Genomic DNA, 22,644 nt, shown 5'->3' with positions numbered 1-22,644 from the left:
CTTAGTCAATGTTTTGTATTCTCCTTATATAAGTCTTTCACTTCCTTAATTAGATTCATTCTTAGGTATTTTATTACTTTGGGTACTATTTTAAAGGGTATTGTTTCTTTATTTTCCTTTTCTGCTATTTCATTATTAATGCAAAGAAATGCAATGATTTCTGAATGTCTGTGTCTTCTATCCTGCTACCTTGCCAAATTCTTTTATCAGCTCTAGTAATTTTTGTGTGGAGCCTTTAAGGTTTTCTATATATAGTATCATGTCATCCATATATAATAACAATTTTACCTCTTCTTTTCCAATTTGAATCCCTTTTATTTCTTTTTTTGTCTAATTGCTATGGCTAGGACTTCCAATACTATATTGAATAGAAGTGGTGAGAGTGGGCATCGTTGTCTTGTTCCAGATTTCAGCAAGAAGTCTTTCAACTTTTCAGTGTTGAGTATTATGCTGGCTGTAAGTTTGTTGTATTTTTTTAATTTAAGAAAATAGCAATTACACCCTATTTCCTGTAGCCCTCAGCAACCTCTGATCTACTTTTTGCCTCTATAGATCTGCCTATTCTAGACATTTCATATAAATGGGATAAAATATGTGATCCTTTGTGACTGGTTTCTTTCATTTTGCATGTTTTCAAGGTTCATCCATGTTGTAGTGTGATCAGTACTTCAGCCCTTTTTGTTGCCAAATAATAGTCCATTGCATGGTTATAACACATTTTGTTTATCTATTATTAATTATCAGTTGATAGACATTTGGATTGTTTCCACTTTTAGTTGTTGTGAATAATGCTACTACAAACCTGTTGTGCAAGTTTTGGGGTGGACATTAGTTTTCATTTGTCTTTAGTTTATACCTCATGGTGGACTATGGGTCATATGGTAACTAATAGTGTTAAGCCTTTTGAGGAACTTCCAGGCTGTTTTCCAAAGCAGTTGCTCCATTTCACATTCCCACCAGCAATGTATGAGGGTTCAGTTTCTCCACATCCTCACCATCGTTTGTTACTAATATCTGTGTTTTTTATTTTAGCCACCTAGTGGGTGTGAAGTGGTATCTTGTTCCAGTTTTGATTTACATTCCCCTGATGGTTAATGATGTTGAGTGTTCTAGAAGTCATTTTTAACATCCCTTGCCCTTGAGCCAACAGTCCCTTCTCTGATTTCCCAGATGTGTTCAGCACTGGTGACTCCCTCCTTATGAGGTCACTGTGCCTAAAAACTTACAAGCGTGGGTACCATCCAAAAGCTTTGGGGAGTGAGTAGGCATTGGGTCCTCAGGGCTCCAGAGCCATGTCCCTTTCCAAGAGATAGAATCAGGGTTTTGGGGACTAGCAGGTCTCTTGTGACAGGAATCTTGTTCATTTAAAAGACCCCAAGAGCCTTATTCATGAGGCCTTATTCCTCTTACTCTCCCTAGGAGGGCCCGATGGTTCGTGTGACTCCAGCTTCAGTAGCGGCATCAGTGTCTTCACTCCAGCCAGGTAAGTGCTTTGTTCTAGCCAGAGGTTTTTGTGGGAAGTGAGCAGCCTAGAGCTTTGCTGGGTGTAGAAGACTGCAGTGAAGCTTTGTGGCAGAGTCTTGGGGCCACTACTTATAGGACACAGAAGGTACCTAGTGAGGGAGTTTGAAAGATATTAAGCAAGCCCAACCCACCCGGTTCTGATGGGCAGGTAGTCTCTTAGGAAGGATTAGAAGCTGTTGGAGGTCAGTAAATACAAGTTGTAAGAATGTAATGCATGGTGATTACAGGAAGATACTTGCAGATTGCTTTTCGCCACCCCTTTTTGCTCATCCAGAATAACATGGGACTGATGAGACTGACCATGAAGGGCTGTTTGAGGACCGTCCAGAGCACAGGCAGTAATTAGTTGAATCTGAGAGTGCATATACTGGGCTGCAGGAACTGTCCTTCTCCTGGGCGTCCAGGTCGGCTGTAACAGCGCAGCCTTCCACGTGGGGGCAGTGCAGTCTCAGTGGCAAGATAATCCCTTCCGTACCCTGCAGAATGATGGCATTCCCCTAGGGAAGGAATTTTCAGCATTTTGTCCCTGTATGAGTCCCCTGGACTTGCCCCATGTCACTTTTTCCTTGGTTGGAATTGGCCATGGGGCTGGAATAAGTGGAGGTTCTCCTATAGGATTTTTCTTGACTCTGAAGTCAACATTAAACCTGGGCACTGGGGGAACTGGTCACTCATGAAGAGAGGATATACATTCAACTCCAGCAGGCTCTGTTCTCCCCAGACCCTTAGAATCTTTTCTCCTTTTATATCATTTTTTTAAAATTTAGTTTTATCTCTAAGGACCCATGGGTGTTTTCAAAGTATTCAAGTACTGATTATAAATATGGACTGTTCCTAAGACCTCTCCCAAATTGTTTCAGCAAGCCAGTAAACATTATTCATTTGTTCATTTTTAGTTAATTGTCACACATGTCCAGAGCACCTGCCTATGTTCAGCCCTACAGGTTCCAAGATAAAGATACAGCCCCTGAATATGGTCCCTGACCTTGGGGTTATTTCTCTATCGGGGAGGCAGAGAAGTAGGCATGAAGTGACCGGAAAGGGTAGTGATTGTTGTGCTGTGGTGCTTAGAGGATATTGGGGGCAGATGGTGCCCCAGCTGAGGCTCGAGGGAACAGTGGCTGACAATGAGGAACACTGGGAGAGTGCTTCCTAGGCCCGGCTGTACTCAATGCTTTGTGTCACACCATTAGGTTTTGCTGATGTTTAATCCCGTGGGGTCAGTAGTAGTATTATGTCCACTGTAGGGCTGAGGAGGGACAGGAGGCCAGGGCTGCTGTGTAGAGAATGGATTTAGGACTCGGGTGGATGCAGATTAGTTAGGGGGCCACCTCTGCCATCCCAGTCAGAAGGGATGCAGGTTCAATCTGAAGAGGTGGCAGAATGGAGGAAGCTGATAGATTTGAGATATTTTGAAGGTAGAATTCCCGATGGAGGGGATGGAATGAGGAAGGAAATGAGGGAAAGAATTTCTGAGTTTGAGGCTTGAGCCAATCAGGATACCCTGGTATGTCACAGTCTGGAGCAGAAGGAGGAACAGGTGTGTGAGTGGGTCCATCCAGAGCTGTTTGAGGTGACTCGGAGCCACCCCCAGGAGCGATTAAGAATATTGGATTCCGGAACTCGGTGGGGAGGTCTGGATGGAGATGCAGGGAGATTGGCTTGTCCTGCAGAGGAATCTGCTTTTGTTCTGAAAGCCCTGGGAGTTGAGGGGAGCAGACCTGAGATTTAGAAGGCACTCTGGCAGTGCTGGGAAAGGTAGATGAGGGAGGGGGACAAAACTGTCAGCAGAAAGGCCTGTTGCAGACTTGTCACTAATCCAGGCTGCAGGGGATCATCGTGCTCTCCGGGGGTGGCAGTGGTGGGGTCGGGGAGGTCTGGGAGGAACAGAGATTGGACATAACTGACCACCTGGGAGGTGGGCATGACTCCGCTGCCTCTCTTGGAAGACGGCGATCCCAGATTCGCTGGGACTGGTTTAAAGATTGCCTTGGTTCTTGTGCTATGGCCAGGAACCACCTGGCTGGAACCAGTGTGTTGGTATCTACCTGTCATTCAGAAGCAAAGGTGGATCCTACCCTTTGAAATTAAAAAAAACTATCGAAAACAAATTATCCAGTGCTTTCTGTTTCCCTCAGACAGACGTTTCTTCGTGGTAGCTGCCAGTTTGAGTCACTAGCTATGCTGGAAAGGAGGGTGGCCTTCAGAGTTGCAAACCCAAAGCTGAGGCCCTTGACCCCACCCCCCTATCCATGGGAGAAGGCAGCTAAGACAGTAGGGTGGGGTACTTCTGCCAGAGGGGGACGGAGCTTGGGCAAGATGGCATCTTTCTGGGTCACCAAGAAACAAAACCCACCCTGAGACTTTCCATGTATGCTGCTTGCCCAGGGCACTGTTTACAGGTGCCAATTTCACTCAATTCAGACCAGCCAAGGGCAGCAGCCAGACTGGGGACCCCTCCCATGGTAGAGAAGCATCCCTGCCTGGCAGAACACAGCCAGTGAGGTGACACTCCTGAGCCTCTTAGTGGTCACTGACCCCTTGAGAATCTGATGAAAGCTCTGGGCCCTCTTTACACACAAAACTTGGAATATACTTTCAGGAGTTCAGGGATCTCCTCAAAGCCAATCCTTGCACCCCAGATATTTTTTTAATCGTTAAATCCTCACCTGAGCCTAAACACATGAAGACTAACTGACTAAACCCAAGAGTGTCAGCCTCTTCTCCCTCCCTCATCTCCCCTCTGTCCCAGGATGCTGGGAGAGCCACATGTGGCCCCAGGTGGACAGTAGCCACAGGGGAGAACCACCTGAATGAGCAGAAGTGGCGAGGTCACTGTAGTGAGGAGGGGCTCCAGTTAACGGAGCCTGGCTTCCTCCACCCTCCAGGAACACAAGAAATGCACACAGAATTGGAAACCAGACTCCCCAGGAAGGGGTGGGGAAAGGGATGGAGGAGGCATGCTTGCAGCTGAGTAAAGTGTTAAGGAAGAATAGCCTCCACCTCTTTCTCTCTTTGTCCCCTCCCTTCTCTGTCCCTGGCTCTGTCAGTCTTTCTCTGTCTGTCTGTCTAGTGCTGCTTGTATGTTCATCATCACTGTGAATCCTCTGAATCATGTCATCCCACTGCCTGGGCGCACATCCTGACTTCACTGCTCCTGGCTGAGTGGCCCTGGGCAAGCAGCTTAACCTCTCTCTGCCTCAGTTTTCTCATCTGTAAACTGGGCATAATGATTATACCCACCCTATAGGGATTTGGAACTTATTTAAGTGTGAAAAAGCACAGAACGGTGCCTGGCCCACGGAAAGCACTTTACACATTTCAGTTAACAGTTATTATTACAAGAACCTTGTCATTATCCCCATTTACAAATAAGGATATGGGCCAGAGAGGTTAACATCTTGCCCAAAGTCATTCAGCTAACTAATGACCAACTTAGAATTCAGGCTAAGTCTATCTGACTCCCAGGCCCACAGATTTGGGCTTTGTTAAGCACAGTTGGGGAGTTGCAGAAGCTTTTTGAGTTGGCCTGTGACCTGACACAGGAGCCCTGGACAGGTGTTGCCATGTGCACAGGCTTCTACTCTGATGCCCTGGGCTTTGCTGAAGACCAATGTCATGAGGGACATTCTGTACTGGTCTGTTGGCACAGCTGGCTACATAAGATCTAGAAAGATCTAGAAATCAGTGCTTCCCAACTTTTAGCATCTGCTAATTGAAAAAAGGTTGTAAAGATCTTTTCTAAAAAGCAACTTTGAATTCAGTAACAATTCCTTTTTCAGTATTTACCTTTGTTCCAATCAGATTAGAGCTGTAATATACAAGTGCCGTAAGGAGTAAGATGTTACAGAAATAAAGTGCTGCCTTCCAGAGAACCGTTGGGGTTTATCGTGGTGTAGTAGTATCAGAGCACTATTCAGTAAATCAATGTTTTAATAGCTGCAGTAGCGCCACGCATTTGGAAATTGTAGTACATATACGTGTAAGACCTGCATTATGAGATGCTTTTTGAGAAAATGCTTGGTGGAAATGGGGTTTTGCTGACATCTTGAAATAACTCAGAAGCCCCAAAGAGTGACTAGTCTAGACTTTTTGGAACCAGTGCAGAAATGTGTTTTAAACCATGAGTGAGCTCCATTCTGTTCTCTGGGTAAGGTGAGCCAGGGCGGAGGGTACACCGCCTCAGGCTCCTGAGCTGAGCATACAGTGCTGCATGCCTGCTCTCGGAAGGGCTGGGTCCCAGAGTCCCGCTGCCCACAGAGTGTGCACGGAGCCCAGCATACAGCAGCTGGCCCCACCCAGTGGGACAGCTGAGAACTGCCCCCTCAGAGGTAGGCAGGATTGTGGATCCTCCCTTTCCCAGGCACTGAGGTCAATCTCCCTAGTGCCCTGGGGTGTGCCTGCTCCCCATGGCCTTCACTTCCAGCCAGCCAAGGGAAGTGAGAGCCAGAGAGCGCACCTCCAGCTGAGGGAGGGAGTTCTCCATGCCTCGTGGCCTTGGACAGATATGTGCATTGAAGGACAGGGTTGCTAGAACTGTGGGGACCCTTTCAGCCATGAAGTTCCGGTTGGTTGAAACTGTGAGTTAAGGAGCCCCGCTGGCCGAAGGACTGTCTGGCCTGGCATCTTGGGTTCTTCTTTAGGCCGTTTGGACTTGGAGTACTCCCCACAAAGATGAGCACTGAGCTTGCCCGGTGTCCTCTCTTGCCCTCCATGGAGACTTTGCCTTTCTGACAAGAAAATACAACCTCTTTATTCCTCCAGCTCACGGGGCTGCCCGGTGTGACCTGGCCAGGTCACACAGGGGCTGGCGTCCTGCTGCTCCTGCTGCTCCTGCTGCTCCTGCCAGGAGACAGTTGGAAATGTTGCCACTGTGGCCTCTCCTGAGCATGACCTATTAGGAGGCTATGCCTTGTGGTGGATGAGGCCACTCTGGACTCAGACTGCTCGCATTCAAACTGCTGGCTCCACCGCTTCCCGGCTGTATAACATGGAGAGATTACTTAACGTTGCTGTGCTCTGATTCCCTCGTCTCCAGAGTGAGGATAACATTGCTGCCGGCATAGGGCCCTTGAGGAAAGTAAATGAGGCTGTGCGGGTGCAGAGCTCAGCAAGATGCCTGGCACAGAGAATTTGTCCAAAACACGTGAATTATCATCATTTTTAGTACCATCATTGTTGTCATTGTTATCAGCCGTGTGTTGTCACATCTCCCCCTACCCCAAAGTTTGTACACCCCGCTGGGCCTGAACTGCGGGGTGGATGGGGGAGCTGAGCTTGGCACTGCCTTCCCACCAGCAGCTCAGGACACAGCCATGCTAGTCTTGCAGCCCTGAGATCCCCAGGTGAGTAAAAACTAGACCTCCCTCCTGGGGACTGTTTCAGCTAAGAATGTGGCAGTGACCTGCCACCACATGTGGGGCACTCGGGGCACCCTGGGCTCCACGTGGTATCTCCTGCTGGGGAAAGAGACTCACTGTGGATCTTGGGCTTGTGGGGTTAGGAAAGAACAGGCAGGGAAGGAGGCTCCTGTTCACTCCCCACTGCTTTCCCAACTCGCTTTGTTAAGTCCTTGCGGGTAGGCGACTGGAGCATCTGCAGCCATGGGATCCTGCCCTCCCTGGGAGAAGCACTTACAGAGCACAGCAGAAGGAGCTCGGTAGGAGGCCAGCAGGCTGGGGGAAGGAAGGACTTGGGGATTTGGCATGAAACCCTGGCCATCGGAGGAGGAAGAGGGAATATCTAGGAAATTGTCAGAGAGAAAAAGAAAATGCTTAGGAAGCCCTAGAATGGACTGTCAGCCTGCACCGGAGAGCTGTGCTGTCCATGGTGGGAGCCACTACTACATGTTGCTGCTAAGTGTGGGTATTATGGCCAGTCTGCACCGAGGTGTGTTATAGGCGTGAAAGACGTGCTGGGTTTCAAAGACTTAGGACACAAAAAGAATATAATATATCTTATTACTGATCTGTATATTGATTTTTATATAGATTATATGTGAAATGATAAATTGGGTATGTTGGGTTAATTAAAATATATCATTAAAATTAATTTCACCTGTTTTCTTTCTACATTTTAATAAAAAACCGGAAAGGATAAAATTCCCTATGTAGCTCGTAGTATATTTCTGTTGGACAGTGAATGTGAGAGAGAGAAATTAAGAGATTGTCCGGGAGCCCACATTTGCCACTCTGGACTTGTCTATCTTCCTGAGTTTCCCCATCTGTCTTAGACTACCAAAGAACCCACATGCTTGGATTTCCTTGGAAGACCCCAGAACTTCCAGCCATATGGCTCTTTGGGAAATCTTAGTGCCGGCACCACCCAGAGGCTCAGGGCTCCTGGGCCACGTCACTCACATGCCCATCCCCTCTGGCCACCAGAGGATAGAAGTGTCCACTTGCACCCCTGAAACGAGCACCATGGGAAATCATCAAACCATATTAAATAGGAGTTCCGTTTAGCACTTAACAGAGCTTGGAATCGTGCCCTTTAGGAATTCACATCAAATGAGCTTCAGAGAGGCTGCAGGCGAATTAGGAAAGCACAGGCATCGAGTTCCTGATGCAAATGAATAATTGAGCAGCCTGGAAATACCACGAAAGACTGTTTTGCACAAGACTGTACTGTGTTGGGGGGGAGGGGAGCCCCTCCCTTCCATCCTAAGGCTCTCTGTCCTTACGTCCCCACCCCTGACAGCTCTAGCCTCTGCCTGGGCACCATGCTTTGGGAAGAGAGGGAAGCTTCAGTGTCCTCTCAGCACCTAGCTCTCTTGGGGCTGCTTAGTGGGACTTTTCTCTGCATGATGACCAGCAGGACTTCAGGCCAGGGAAGCCAGAGAGCCTGTGCCCCACTGGAGCAAAGGCATTCTGAACAAGCCTATTTACTGTAGGCAGAGCTGTGTTGCCTCTTCCTCAACTCAAATGAGAATGTTACAGCTTCAGGGGCGACTCTCAAGGCTTCTTAACCAGGCCAAACACTGTGCTGAATGGTCCTGTCCTCACTGGAAAAAAAAAAAGCCATGGTCCCTGTCCTCACTGGAGAAATGTCCTTTGGGTGCATGGTGAAGAACCTATTGGATGTATAGGGTGTTACCAGGCCCTCCCCAGACTGTCTGGATATAGTGGTTTAGTTTTATCAGCAAAGAGTCTGGATGTGATGCCCTGAGGGCGTTAAACAGGCTTTCAGCTGTGAGGTCTCCTGGGGCCCAGCTCAATGACAACAGATTTTCTCCTGTATCAGCCAAGCTAGTGTTAGAAGGCGAAAGGGGAAGTGGGGAGGGGGTGCCCAGCAGATTAGCCCTCCTCCCCGAACATGGTTGTCATGGCTCCAACCTTGGAGAAGGAGGAGGGAGACAGGGAGAGGAGCCCTCTGAGCGCCACACGAGGTGTATACCCTCTCCACTGTTCCTGGACAGCAGGCAGAGCATGCACTTCTGAGTGTGCAGAGCTGGGGTGTTGCTGCGGCTTGAGGGCCAGGGGCCCCAGGGGGTTCAACCCAGCTCCTTCCTGGTCTTGCTCATAGTGCTGAAAGGGCTCCGGTCACCCTCCACCTCGATGGGATTGTGCAGGTGCTGAACTGCCACCTCAGTGACATGGCCATCGGGATGATGACCAGGATCGCCGTCCTCAAGTGGCTCTACCATCTCTACATCAAGACTCCCCGGAAGGTGAGCTTCCAGGCCCAGTAGGCCCCTGTAAGCCAGGGAGCTTCTTCCAGGTGTTTTTTGAGGGCCTGCCTGTGCTTAGTAGGGTTTTGGTCATTGCAGTTCTGGAGAAACTCTAACAAGCAGAGGAGTGGCAGATCCCTGAAGATCCCTTGGTGTTGGGTTGAGGGGTTGGTCCCTGCAGTGGAACCCTGTCTGCCGGAACCCCGTCCTGGAGCAAGGGAGAGCTCACTGGTGCCCCCGCTTCTCTGCTCTCCAGATGTTCCGGCACACGGACAGCCTCTTCCCCATCCTGCTCCAGACATTATCGGATGAATCTGATGAGGTAAGTCACCAGCACCCTTTCCTAGCTGCCAGCCTCCCCTCCTGAGTGACTGACAGGATCGTGTAGCTAAGAAGTGCTTATTTTGTTATTGCTGTTGTTCTCTTAAACCAACACCCCCAAATCACCCTATTTCCTCATACCTGGTGAGGTGCATCCATTAGAGGAAAAGCTGTGTTTATTGCCCTCAGCTCTGGGAATAAGGACTCTTCCTTAATGAGCCCGTCCGAAGAGCACTCTGGGTCCGGGCATGTACAAGGAAACCAGTCCAGCAGGGAGCCTTGTCCCTGGAAGGCCGTAGAGAGGTAGTGGGATGCCCAGTGGCAGGGTCCAGCCTGCTCAGCTGCCCATACTTGGGCACGTCACTTCCTGACTTCTCACCTCAGTTTCCTTCTCCATCCAGTGGGGTAGTAATAGTACATGAGGTTGTGAGAATGAAATGACCCACAGAAAATGCCAAGTGCTGTCCCGGCACATGATAAGCACGCAGGGAGCATCAGCCAGATTCCATTTGGACCTCTAATTTGAAATTGGACCCTGAATCTTTGTTTCTGTTGGGATTGCCAAGAGCTAAAGGGAGAGGATGGCCCCATCCCAGGCAGGAGGAGCCCCAGGTGGAAAACCCAGAGAGTGGGAGGGAGAGAGAGCAGGCCCTGCAGCCTGCCATCTGGGGGAGGGGCTCCTCCAGCCGCACAGCACGGGAGCATTCTGTTCTGTGGACTTCTTTTTTAAGACTCTCCTGCCTCCCAGCCAGGGGGCAGGATTTGTATCTGGGCATTGCCATTTGCCAGGGTAGCATCTCTTCCCTCTGTACCACCTCCAGGCTGCGTATCAGATGCTGGCAGCCCATGCTGTGGCTTGCCCCTCTTTCCCTCCTCTGGGCTCCAGGCAGCTGTGGGGTCCATGAGGCAGCAGGCACAGACATCTGCAGACCTCCCAGCTGCCTAGTGGGAACACAGGAGTGGACAAGGACTGGGGTAAAACGGAGAGGGACATGGCTTACAACTCCTGTAGCAGGAGCCACCTTGGTCTTTCCTGGGCTGCTACCAGGCTTCTGTGAGGCTTCCCTGAACCTGAGCTGAAGAGAGATGCAGACAGGCAGGTGTCCACCTCTAGGTCCTCTGAGGCACTCTGCACTTCCAGAAAAACCTAAAGCAGATAGTCTGGGAATCTGCCCGTGTCCCCTCCTGCCTGCTCACCACGCACATGCGTGCACACACACACACCACCACCCCCTCTCTATTTCCCCCACCGCCAACGCAGCACGAGGTCCAGGTGGACATGGCCCAGTTCTGCCTGAATTTGTAGTGACTCACTGCACAGTCATGGCCCTCATTTCAATACAAAAAGGAAGAGAAGAGCTTTACTGATTGGCTCCTTCCCTAGGACTTCAGTGAAAAAGCAGCTGAGTTTTCAGTCCTTTAAATTGAGTTGTTTAATCCCATCCAGCCTTCTCTGCTCGCAATTGGTTTTTGTGTGCATGTGCATTTCAAGGGAGCTGGAGGAGATGCAGTCCATTAAACAGCTCTGTTCAGGTTGTGGCTGTGGAAACTTGATTTGCTGAAGTGCCAAATGTTGTCAGTCTTTGGGGGCACATCTCATGGGCCTCCAACGGGGAGAGGGTAGGAACTGCTCTTGGCAACAGTTACCAAGGGTGGGGGGAGCACTGCTGTAATAAGAGGGAAGAGTCCCTGCTTTCCCATCTCTCCAGGGGAGGGATTTGGGGACCTCGGTATCAGTGGGGAGTCATGATTCTGCCACATCCTGGTTCTTCATCAGAATCACATTCCTAAGTGGCCCCCGCCCTATCTGGTGACCTTGAAGGCTTACTTGGCAATGGAAATACAGCCACAAACAAGACAAAGTCCCTCTTCTCCTGCAGCAAGCATATAGGATATATAGATCGTGCTCTCTGTTAGATTTTCCCAGTATTTCCATACCCTGCCCTGATCTCAGATTGGATATCCCTGGAGTTCAAGACCCTGAAAGACCATTCAGTCAAATCAGACTACAGCCAGACTGGTGGGAAGAGGCCCCTTCACTTCTGGAATGTAACCATGGCCCCCCGTGCAGGGCCTTCCATCCCGCCTGGGGCCCTTTGATGCACAGGTATCCCCTTAATAACAGCTGACTCATGTGAAGTCATTACAGTGCCAGGAACCGTGCTCAAGACCCCCTGTGGTATCTACAGAATCCTCAATAAGTCTGAGCCAAGTACTGTTATTACTTCCATTTTGCAGTTGAGAAACCAAGACCGAGGAAGGTGAAGTAACTTGCACACAGCTAGGGAGTGATGGGGCCAAACTCAAAACCAGATCTCTTTGACGACAAAGCCCTTCTTCCTAATCTCTTAGCCACCATGCCTGTGTTTCACCACATGTGGCCTCAGCCACCCACATGAGAACCCGAGCTTGTGTTTAGTTGTGCTCATTTCTGCCCTTTTTCCCTTGTTCCACAAGATTTTGAGAAGAGTTCTCAGTCTAGTGTGGAGAGGGGCGTGTGTATTCTGGAAAAGCTCTCCCTCAGCACCTTGACCTTTTGTTCCCTTTTCTTACTGATTTATTGATCAGAGACATTCCATGTATCATCTGTGTTGCGAGTGTTTTTCTCTCCCAGTATGAGTGTGATAAACCCACATGCTCATCACCCTTGGCAAGAGCCGCTGGCCTCAGGGGACATAGTGTGCCCAGGTGTTAATGATGCAAGCACTGGGCACAGGGAGGGGCAGAGCCTCAGAAACCTAGCACTGCTCCCACCCCATGTTCTGCAGTCCCATTGGCATGTGGCCTCACTGGGTTGTCTCATCTGTCATTGTTTCTGGGTTTCCTCCCAGTGACAGCTTGGTAGTCCACACCCTTCTGGCATCCTCAGTTGTCTCTGCTTTTCCATTATTCAGGATAAGTGGCTGTTTCCTCAGTACTGCCTGCTCCTTGCAGACTTTATCTGAAAATCCCTTTTGTCAGAAAGAATTTGCAGGTGTCAAATTAATATTCTTGGCACCAGAGTAGAAATCCTCCCATTAACTAGAGCGCCAATTACTTGTTTTTAAGTGAAAATGTGACCCTGATTCAACAGCGTGGAATGCAGGGCACATGCTCAGAGCTTCCTGCTGGACGCTGGTGGGAGGTGGGACTGCTTCTTCCCCTGCCCGGAAGATGCCAGTTGTCGCCTGCCTCCGGAGCCTGCAGCTGCCTGGGCGGGCTCTGCCCGTGAGCCCCCGGAGGACAAGTCCTTTCCATGCTCTTAATGGAGTGGCCTGCCTGGGAGGGGCCTCAGTTACCCCCAACCCCACTCCCAAGCACAACTGCCTTTTAATCTGCATTTAAAATCCTCAGCGGATAGCAATGGATATGTGTCATTATACATATGTCTAAACCCACAGAATGTACGACACCAGGAGTGAGCCCCATGTCTACTGTAGACTTTAGGGGATAGTGTTGTGTCAGTGTAGGTGCACTGATTATAACAAATGCACCTCCGTAGTGAAAGGGAGGCTGATAAGGGGGAGGCTGTGCATGTGCGGGGCAGGAGACACGTGGGAAATCTCTGTACCTTCTGTGCAACATTGCCATCACCTAAAACCTCTTTAAAAAATAAGATCTATTTTAAACAAAATAAAAAAATATGTAGAAGTTTTTGAAAGTCTCAGTCTCAGAAGAGAGACCCGGAAGGATGTCTGGTGCCTGCTCCAAGGGAACATAGCATCCCAGACATCAGGTCACCAGACCTGAGCTTGAATCTCCAGGAGCTCTGACCCATCCTTACCAAGGACCCCGGGCAGGAGCCTAACCTCTCTGACCTATGCGAAGGATGAGTGATGCCTGCACGTGCCTCAGAGACTGCTATGTAAAGGGGCTTTGTAAAGCTCCCAACCTGATCCTGGCCCATAGTAACAACCTGTCTGTCGTCCCAAGATCTTTAGGGGGAAATTGGCATTTTGCCGGGTTGAGTTCTCCCGCCTAGGAGCAGGCCTCACCCCCGTTTAAGTCATCTTGTAACACTTCGGGGTCTTTCTTTGTAGGTCTTATTATTATGAAGTTTGCTTTTGGTATTTAATATTTTGTTGTAACTTTGAGTGGCATCCCTTTCCAGTAAGGTTTTCTCCTGGAGTGACAGTGTGGTCTTGTGGCGGAACTTCTAGGAGTCCAGTCCTGGCTCTGCCACTTAGTAATTGGTTGACCTTGAGCAAATGACTAGCTTCTCTAAGACCCAGTTTCCATATCTGAAAACCAAAAATAATAGTGGAATCCTAGCTCCCAGGTTTGTTGTGTGGATTAAATGAGACCATGAGTATCAAGTGCTCAGCATAGGACACAGCACAACTAAACATACGGTAAACATTAGCTCCTCTGATGCTGGTTGTGATTTCTGTAAAATTGTAGAGACACACACTGAAATCAGGAATATGGGCTCTGTGTTTGTCCCACATCCTTCCTGCGTACAAGGGGGATAGTGAGTCTAAGAAGTGATCAGGGGCATCTAACAAAGGTGCTGAAAGTCTGCCATGGAAGCCGGGATGGGGTGCTGCCTTATCCAAGACAGCCCTCTCCAGTCTAGATGCACCTCTCTGAGCATTTGACTTTGACCTGCCCTCTTGGGCTGCCCCTGGGATGCTCACCTAGAATGAGTGTGACCAGTGGCTAGGACGGCCTCGGAGTGGTTTGGAAAGCAGCCAAGGTGAGGAACAGGAGGACAGGCCCCTGCTCCACACTGCCTCCCTCTCCTTGCGACCGGGCAAGTCCACAGCATCGCTCACCTCAGTTTTCTTCCCTAAAATGCAGTTGGACTGGATCTTGTTAGTCCCTTCCAGCTCTGACTTTGTGTGGTCCTGACTCCATTGCCTGGAATACTAATGAGGCCTGCTCAAAAGTGGACAGTCTTCTGTAAGAATGGGGCTTGTTTTTCTCTCTCATATCCTTGCCTCAGTTTTTATTTCACTCCAATTTTCATTCCATCCACTCTCCAAAACAAACAAAAATACTTCCCCCCCCCCACTTCAATTCCGAAGATTTCTTGACAGTCAGATCACAGGCTGGAGAACCAACGGGTAAGATGTCAGGGGTCTGTGAACTTGATTCCTCTTGCCGAGGCCCTACCAACATGTGGAGATGAGCTGGATCCCAGCACAAGCAGCCCGAACAGGAAAGGTGTGGACCGTTTCCTGCTGCAGCCCTCCAGGGAGGGGCACTGCCAAGGATACGAGACACTGGTCCCCTCAGCTCTCCCTGGGGCTTCCTTTTGGGGGAAGAGGAGGAGGAATGAGCAGGGAGAAAAGCCGTGGCCAGCCAGGCGGACATAGGCCTCCAGTCACAAGCCCCAGGGACCACCAGCCCCAGGTCCCCCTGACCCAGCAGAGGCTCTGGCAGTCACCGCTAGGGGTCCTGGAGGCCTTTTTCTGCGAGCCCTTGGCAGCAAACTGTTGCCGCGGGGCAGGGGCGGGGGGGGGGGGTCATGGTCACAGGCCCAGAATTGCGCTCAAGGGGAGGCCTGCTGCTCTCATTCTTCCACTTCTCTACACTGCGCACTTTCAGTGCCCCACATCAGCCTCCCACAGGCAAAGGGGGATCCACAATGCCCGCAGTCATCTGCTGTGAGAAGGCAGGTTTGTGTGCCGAGAGGGGCTTCTGTCTGAATCTTTCAGTATTCCCTCCACTGATGAGCCAGTGAGGACTGAAAGCCACACCATAACTAGAATTTTGATTGGGCAGGGGCTGTGGCCTGGCACCCCCGGTCTCCTGAGATGGGCAGAGGTTGGCAGACACAGGGGAGGCTGGCTTTCCCATAAGGCCTGGTGGCACAGGAAGGAGTCCACGAAGGGGAGCCAGCTGGGAACCACCTTCCCCTGTACAGGGCTGGCAGCTCTTGCAGAGCCAAGTGATAGGCCGAGTGGCCTGTAGAGCTGAGCACACACCTGCCCCAGTCCATCTCTTCTTGAACTCAGGAAGCGATCAATCATCGCACCTAGAAAGGCCTAAGTCCAGCAACCCAACAGAAGCCCTATAAGGAAGCCACACACACCAGGGCCACTGTCAGAATCCTCTGGAACTTTAAAAAATCTGGCTGCTTGGGCTTCACCCTAGACCTCCTAAATTGTTTCCTCAGGTGGGGCTGCATGGCCTGAGCACCAGTGTTCTGCACAAGCCCTCCAGTAATTCTGATGCACATCTCCGGTTGAGAACTTCAGGTGTGGACCAGCCTAAGATCCTATTGGGAGACTATGGGCCATGCCCCTAGCTCTCAGTCCTGATGCCCTCTCTCCTCAAGGTGGTGGCAAGGCCAGGGCCCTCTGTTTTCACCCCCCACCCCATTCATGGCATCTTCAGAAGTCAAAAATTTTCCCAAGATGTCTGTTCATTTTTCTTCCTCCGGAGATAGCCAAAGCTGGATCAGCTGAATTTCCGTGACACCTTCAGTTTGCAAGGCCCACTGATGGGGCGGGGATTTCTGTTGGCTAGAGATGCTGAAGGCAGGAAGCCCACCTAACGCTCACCCCACACCAGAACTGTGCTAGGATCATCATATGTGCCTGGTCTTAGTTCATCTCCACAAAAGCCGTTGAAGGGTACATTCTGCTGTGTCCCCATTTCACTAAAGCAGAAATAGACTCGGAGAAGAGAAGTGAAGTAACTTGGTCAAGATCTCAGCTTGATGGTCCATAAATCTATGAAGCCTTATTTACCATGTACACCACCCACTCCTCCTGCCCATCAAGGCCAGCCAGGTCCCCGTCTGTATCATTACAGCATCCTGTGCCCTTGCCACACTCTGTAAGGACAGAGGCCATGCCCAGCACATAGTAGGTGCTCAGAAACATTACATGAGCAAGTGAACAAATAGGAGGTGGGGAAGATGGTGAGCTGACCCCCCTGCGACCTGCCCTGCCCTCCTGCCTCCTTTGCTGGGGCCTGGCCCTGGCTCCTCAGGCTGGGGCTGAGTATGGCTTCCACGTAGGCTGGGATTAAGCAGAGACCTGGAGGTGGGCAGGAGACCAGGAAGCCCTGCACTGCTCTCCTGGTTGCCATGGACCTGTACCCCAGAGATGGCCCCTCGGCTCATCGCCTGGTAACCGAGCTATAACGGTGTGCACACTGCTCCCGAGCTGCCCCTGTTCCCTGCCTAGCTCATGGGGAGAATTTATCACCCCTGCTGGTCAGGGGCCTCTGTGATGCAAGTGGGTGATGGCTATCTTCGGCAGGAAGCCTTGAGGGGATGGAGAGAAAAGGGTCTAGGGGCCAGGGAACTGGTCTTCAGTTGTCTCACCCCAGGCTAGCCTTTCCCTCCTCTAACCTCAAAGGGATGGCAGCTGGAAGGTTTTAAGCTGCCAGAACCCACACTGTGCTGTCACTGTTAGTGAAGTTTAATAAGTATTAGGTGCTGGCCTTTGGCAAGTATGGCACAGAACTGGACACTTAGGGAAGGACTTCAAAAAAGTCCTAAAAGTAAAAGAGAAGAAGAAAGAAAGAAAAGAAAGCAGTCCTAATTCTTAAGGGCCTGTGTTCAAAGTAAGGCAACAAACCAAGTTATAATCCCCCCCCCCTTTTTTTTAAGGTTCTTTTTGCTTTAGTAAGACATGCAAGGTTTTAATCAGGGTGGTTTTCTCAGTGGTAAAATAGGCCTAAGCCTAAGCAGTTCTTCTCCTCCACCCCCAAATCTAAGTGTTCTTTTTGCCAATGCTTTCTCTGCTTGTTGCAGGTGGTGGGGTGGCAGGGTTGCGGGGCCCATCCCGCAGGAGTTGCTGGGCATGGCCTGTTCTGACCCCGTTGTAGCTGAAGGCTTTTCTAGGGAAATCACTTCTTGCCAGGCTGCACTAGCCTGGGGCCTGGTTGCTGCCTTCTGCGGCTCAGGTTTAGGGGATGCCTTCCTGGGGATGGCAGCCTGGCTTCCTAGGGTCCACCAGCTGCAGGAGCCATCCTTTCGGTGTCAGGGATTCAACAGGCCTGACCTGCTGCACTATGTCCCCTGTAAAGGAGCGGGACAGGCTTCTGTATGCAAGGCTTCCTGTGGATGCCCAGCCTCGGTGTCTTTTCAGTTACTCTCAGCTCCACTTCCTAAGAATAAGGAGTAGCCCAACCTGACCCGGATCTCAGGCACAGCCCTATGACCCCACTGTTCTGGGCAGAGGCATCAGATAGCTCTTGGTAGTGGCCCACAGACCTCAGCCTCCAGGGCCTTCGGCCTGAATTCACCTCTTCTGCCTGCCTTAGTGTGTTCCTTGGAAACATTCTTGTGGCTTCCTCCTCACGGGGACTGGAGAGGGCCCATCTTGGGGATTTACTTCCCTCCCCATGGGATTGGAAGGCCGAGCCAGTTGACATCTGGGGCCTAATCAGCTGACTGGTGGCCTAGCCAAACTTTTGACAAAGTTTCTTAGAGATATGTGGGTAGAGAAACAGGAGGCCTCTCTATCCAGCCCCTTGGCAAAAGCTATCGAGAACTATCCATCTTCCATTTCCTGCCTGGCCCTGCAGGTCAGCAAGTATTTATTCAACATCTGCTGAGTCCCTCACCTTGGGACTTCATGTTCAGGAGAGAACAGGCCTCCCAGCCTAGGGACTTGGTCTTGCAAAGCGCTGGGTTTCCAGCCATTTCCAAGGTGGTGAAAGAGCAAGCAGGAACACCCTGGAGAGAGAGGAGGGCGCCTCCCACCATGAGGGGTTTTCCAGGGCTAGTCTGTGGACAAGATGTTGGGACAGGGAGTGTCTGGATGGACCAATGAAGGGAAGGAGGGAGACAGCTGCCATCTGGGAGACTGTCCTTGCCTACTGGAATGCAGGGGGAGACAGCCTGCTATGGCCCATCCAAACGATGACTCTCCTCCCACACTTCTCAGGAGTCCTCTGGCTTCCTCACTTTGCTCCCCAAACTGTGTAGGGTTTGATGCCCCTTCCCCCTCATCCCTGCAGCCTTCCCCTCAGAGTTGCTTTGTCAGATGTTTTCCTCACCCAGTTGCCACCAATCCTTTCACTCTATCGATGGCCAGCTCACTCTAGGACCAAGGCCCAGCTGATGTGCCTTCCCTGCCCCCAGCCCATTGCCATGGTAACAGCAGGCACTCCTGCTCCTGCAGAATATTGCTCTCTTGTAACCTTCTTCCCTCCCTCTCTTTCTCCCTTCTTTCTCTCACACAAAAAGAAAGCACAAGTGTTTTATATTCATTCTGCGAAAAGCTGTGTAGTGCATACTAATTGGTGTGGCTTCCTCCTGCTTTCTTTGAGCCTTCCCTGTCCTCAAAGCCAGCACTACAGGCCAGTGCAGTCATGGGCCCAGCCAGCCTGCTCCCTGGAAGGGGGACGAGCTCTGTGTTTCTGGAGGCTAAGCGGTGCATCTATAGCTTGTGGCCTTTGTCCAGGCCATGAGCATAAGCAAGGCTTCTGAGATCACCATGTCCTCATCCCAGAGCTTCCTGCCCACAGGCCAGGGGTCTCCAGGGGAGTGAAGCACCAAAACCCCAGCCTAGCACAGAGACTCACAGCCAGGTCCAGCTGGAGGGCAACCCCTTTGTGATTTCTGTTGCTCTGTCCCAGGCCCCTGTTGACATTGCCCCCCACCCCTAGGGCGTCTCCTCACCCCCCCAAGCAGAGTCCTGGCCTAGGCCTGGGTCAGGACTGTGGTTCCATATTCTCATGTCCAGCACCTGGAATGACTGGGGTTTGCTGGTCATTTGGGAGAGAGCCAGCGGCCAGACTTGATGGGCACGGGAGCCTCAGAGCCTCGGAGTGGCTCCCCCTCAACTCCCCACTCCCCTCTTCAAGATGTTCCTTGGCCTGCATTTTGGCAGCCCCTTCAAGCTTCTTGCCGCTAGAGGCTGAACAAGAAGGTGCTATTCTCCACCTCCCACTTAAAGGGGACTCCCTCCCACTTTATGGGGCGGGAAGTGTGTGTATGTGTACAAGTGCTTACACGCATTGCTGCCTGTTAGCTTTAGCCCCCAGGGACCAGAGACAAATCTGATAAGTAAGCACCAGAGGAGAGGCTAGGATTATTGAAGGAACCGGTAGACAACATTTCCGGCTTTAATTGTGCAACTGAAGTATAATTTGCGTTCATTTGCCATTTGGTGTTAAACTTTCTAAAATAAGAGAATTCAAAATGTAAAATATGCAGCTTTGCTGCCTATGCTCCCCAGTGGGGCAGTAGGAGGTTCAGAGATGGTTGATGCAGATTCTCTTTGGTAGAAAAATGAAATCTGAAGCCATCTGTGTGTGTTCCACTGTCCCTGCCCAGTCCCTAATCCACTGACTAAGCTTGGCTGTGGTTCCAAAAATCTCAGAAGTGGTACGTAGGTATCTCCTATAATCTTCACAACAACCTTGCAAGGGCAAATCTCCATTGGCACATAGGAGGAAACTGAGGCTCCTTGTCACCTGCAAAATCAAGTACAGAGCTATCTCTTTGTCTGGGTCACCGTTTTTGATGACCTGCCCATGCATATGGTTTCCATCTGATCTTTGGCCGTGCCCCCGCACCAGCCCCATGCCTTATTCTGGAGGTAGGCCAAAGCTTAGGTTCCTGGATGTGCCACGTGGTCTGGCCCTATGTCCATGAAAAGCTCATGCTAGTTAAGAAAGTGCATTACATGCCTTCCTCTACACCCTACCCCCAACAGTTCCCTAGCAAACTGGGGCTCAGATACTTCTAAAGTCTTCCAGCCCCGCTCCAGCTGCACACACGCTGCCTTATCAGTGCTTGTGAACCACCTGTCCCCTGAAGGGCAGGACCTGTCCGGTTCAGCCTTGCATCTCCTCCAACCTGCATAGGCCCGGCCCACAGTGGGCGCTCAGTAGATGCTGCAGGGAGGGGATTGGATGGTGAAGGTAACTGGTCCAGGGTCAGGTGGCTGAATGGCAGGGTCAGGATTAGAAGTCAGGACTGTCTGACCATAAAGCCCCTGTCACCTTGAACAGGTGATTGTGTGTGAGACCACAGACCAGTGAGGTCATTAGTTCTGGCTGGGTGCAAGGACAGCTGCCTCCTCTGGCCTCCCTTTCCCTTATATTATAGCCTGGTCCTGGGGCTACTCAGAGGGTGGGGACATCTCACGGGCAAGGCCTCTCAGGTGTGGTGATTGTTCCCAAGCATCTTTCCTGACAGAGAAGCAAGCACCACTGGAAACCTGGTATGGGTCATTGTGGGTTGTTGTGGCCCTTGTTGGGTCAGCATCTGGCCAAGTGCTGTCCTGGCCCCAGCTGCCTCGTCTTCTCACTGGCAGCATTTGACCATCAGAATTTGCTGCCCACATGTGCAGTCAGACCTGAGAGGAGTAGCCTGAGGCTTAGAGGCGCAGTCAGCATGAGGGATGCAGTGGGGCCGGCACATGCCACAAGATGTAAAGAGACACAGGTTGCCCCGCCCCCAGCCCCAATCAGCTCCCCTGTGAGTCCCAGCCAGATGTGAGATCGCAGGAAGTTGGTGAGGCCCTACTTCCTCAGCCATGGGCAGAGCAAGAGCAAACCAGTCTACGAGTGCCCCTAGATAGGGAATCAGGATCGGGTTTTGACATGATTCTTTTTTTTTAAGATGCAATTCATATCCCATAAAATTCATCCTTTTAAAGTAGAAACCCCCAAGAAGAAACCTCTGTGCCCATTAGCAGTCACTCCCTGTGTCTCACTCCCCCCCTGTGTCTCACTCCCCTTAACCCCTGGCAACCACAACCTACTTTCTGTCTCTATGGATTTGCCTATTCCGAACATTTCACATAAGTGTATGTGGCCTTGAGCACCTGGTTTCTTTCACTTAGCAAATGTTTTCAGGGTTCATCCATGTTGTAGAAGGTATCAGAACCTTGTTCCTTTTTATTGCCAAATAATAGTCCATGGCATGGATAGGCCATGTTCTGTTTATGCATTGATCAGTTGATGTACATTTGGGCTTGTGATATTATGATATATAATAAGAAATATATATTTGGTCTTCCTTCCCTGTTTTTGGCACAAAGGTCCTAAAACTCTTGGAATTTCCTAAGTGATAAGAGTGATAAATGTGTCTTTTGCTAGATTACTAAGGTGACTTTGGATCTCGCCTAAGGATGGAGGGTGATTGCTATTAGAATCAAACATATGATTAGAAGGTTGGAACTTGAAACCCCACCTCTGACCTCTAGACTAGAGGCTGAATCAGTCACCAAAGTCCAGTAATTTGATCAATCGTGTCTATGTAACAAAGCCTCCATAAAAACTCAAAAGGATAGGGTGTGGAGGGCTTCCCAGTTGTCAAACACGTGGAGGCTCGGAGAGAGTGGTGCACCCAGAGAGCATAGCGGCTCCGTGCCCATTTCCCCACCCTGTGCTTCTCTTGCATTTGGCCATTGCTGAGTTACATCCTTTCATGATGAACTTGTAATCCAGTTAAGTAAAATGTTTCCTGAGTTCTGAGCGGCTCCAGCAAATTATACCCAAGGAGGGAGTCCTGGGAACCTCTGATCTATAACCAGTCGGTCAGATGCAGTTGACAACCTGGACTTGCTATTGGCATCTGAAGAGAGCCTTCTTGGGGCAGTCTTACAATTGAGCCCTCAGCCTGTGGGATCTGACACTCTGTCCAGGTAGACAGTGTCAGAATTGAGTTGAATTGTGGGACACCTGACTTGTGTCAGAAAATTGCTTGGTGGTGTGGGAAAAAGATACACATCAGAATTGATATTGGACTCTTGGAGTTGTTTCTACTTTCTAGCTGTGATGAACAGCGATGGTGTGAGCATTCCTATGTAAGTTTTTGTGGGATGTATCTTCGGGCCCCTTGGGTCAAACACTAGAATCCTGTAACTCTGTTTAACTGTTGAGGCACAGCTGGCTTGCTGCTCACTAGGTAGATGTACCAGATGGAGGGGCTGCTTGGTCATGCAGCGCTGCACTATGGCTGCATTACTTCCATGGTCTGGGGCTGAAGCCCTTGGTTGCCATGGTTATTCTTGGCCTGGGTTCACGCACAGTCATCCATCCATTCATCTGATGCCTACTGGATGTCCACTGGGTGCTAGGGTACATCTGCTTGTGCTGGGACAGGCACAGCCCCTCTTCTGAACACAAAGATGAGTGGGGAGCAGAACAGGGTGGGCAGCCCTGCCTGTAGTGTGGTGAAGGGCCTGCTGAAGGAGCTGGGACAGGCTAGTTACTAAGTCTCTCACATACAG

The 22,644-nt window shown here is 50.5% G+C and overlaps 1 protein-coding gene across 2 annotated transcripts in view; it reads left to right on the top strand.

Annotated features, from left to right (window-relative positions):
• The window catches only part of LOC105097704 (VAC14 component of PIKFYVE complex), a 94,176-nt gene that overhangs the window by 22,183 nt on the left and 49,349 nt on the right, over positions 1 to 22,644 (top strand). For both annotated transcript variants that reach the window (XM_064488983.1, XM_064488982.1), the window contains exons 10-12: positions 1,420 to 1,483; positions 9,049 to 9,193; positions 9,450 to 9,515. In XM_064488983.1, the coding sequence (XP_064345053.1) occupies positions 1,420 to 1,483; positions 9,049 to 9,193; positions 9,450 to 9,515 (275 nt within the window). The remainder of the gene's footprint in view (positions 1 to 1,419; positions 1,484 to 9,048; positions 9,194 to 9,449; positions 9,516 to 22,644) is intronic.

Source organism: Camelus dromedarius, chromosome 9 (genome assembly GCF_036321535.1).
Source record: "Camelus dromedarius isolate mCamDro1 chromosome 9, mCamDro1.pat, whole genome shotgun sequence".
NCBI lineage: Eukaryota > Metazoa > Chordata > Mammalia > Artiodactyla > Camelidae > Camelus > Camelus dromedarius.
This window is presented reverse-complemented; position numbering and strand designations above follow the sequence as displayed.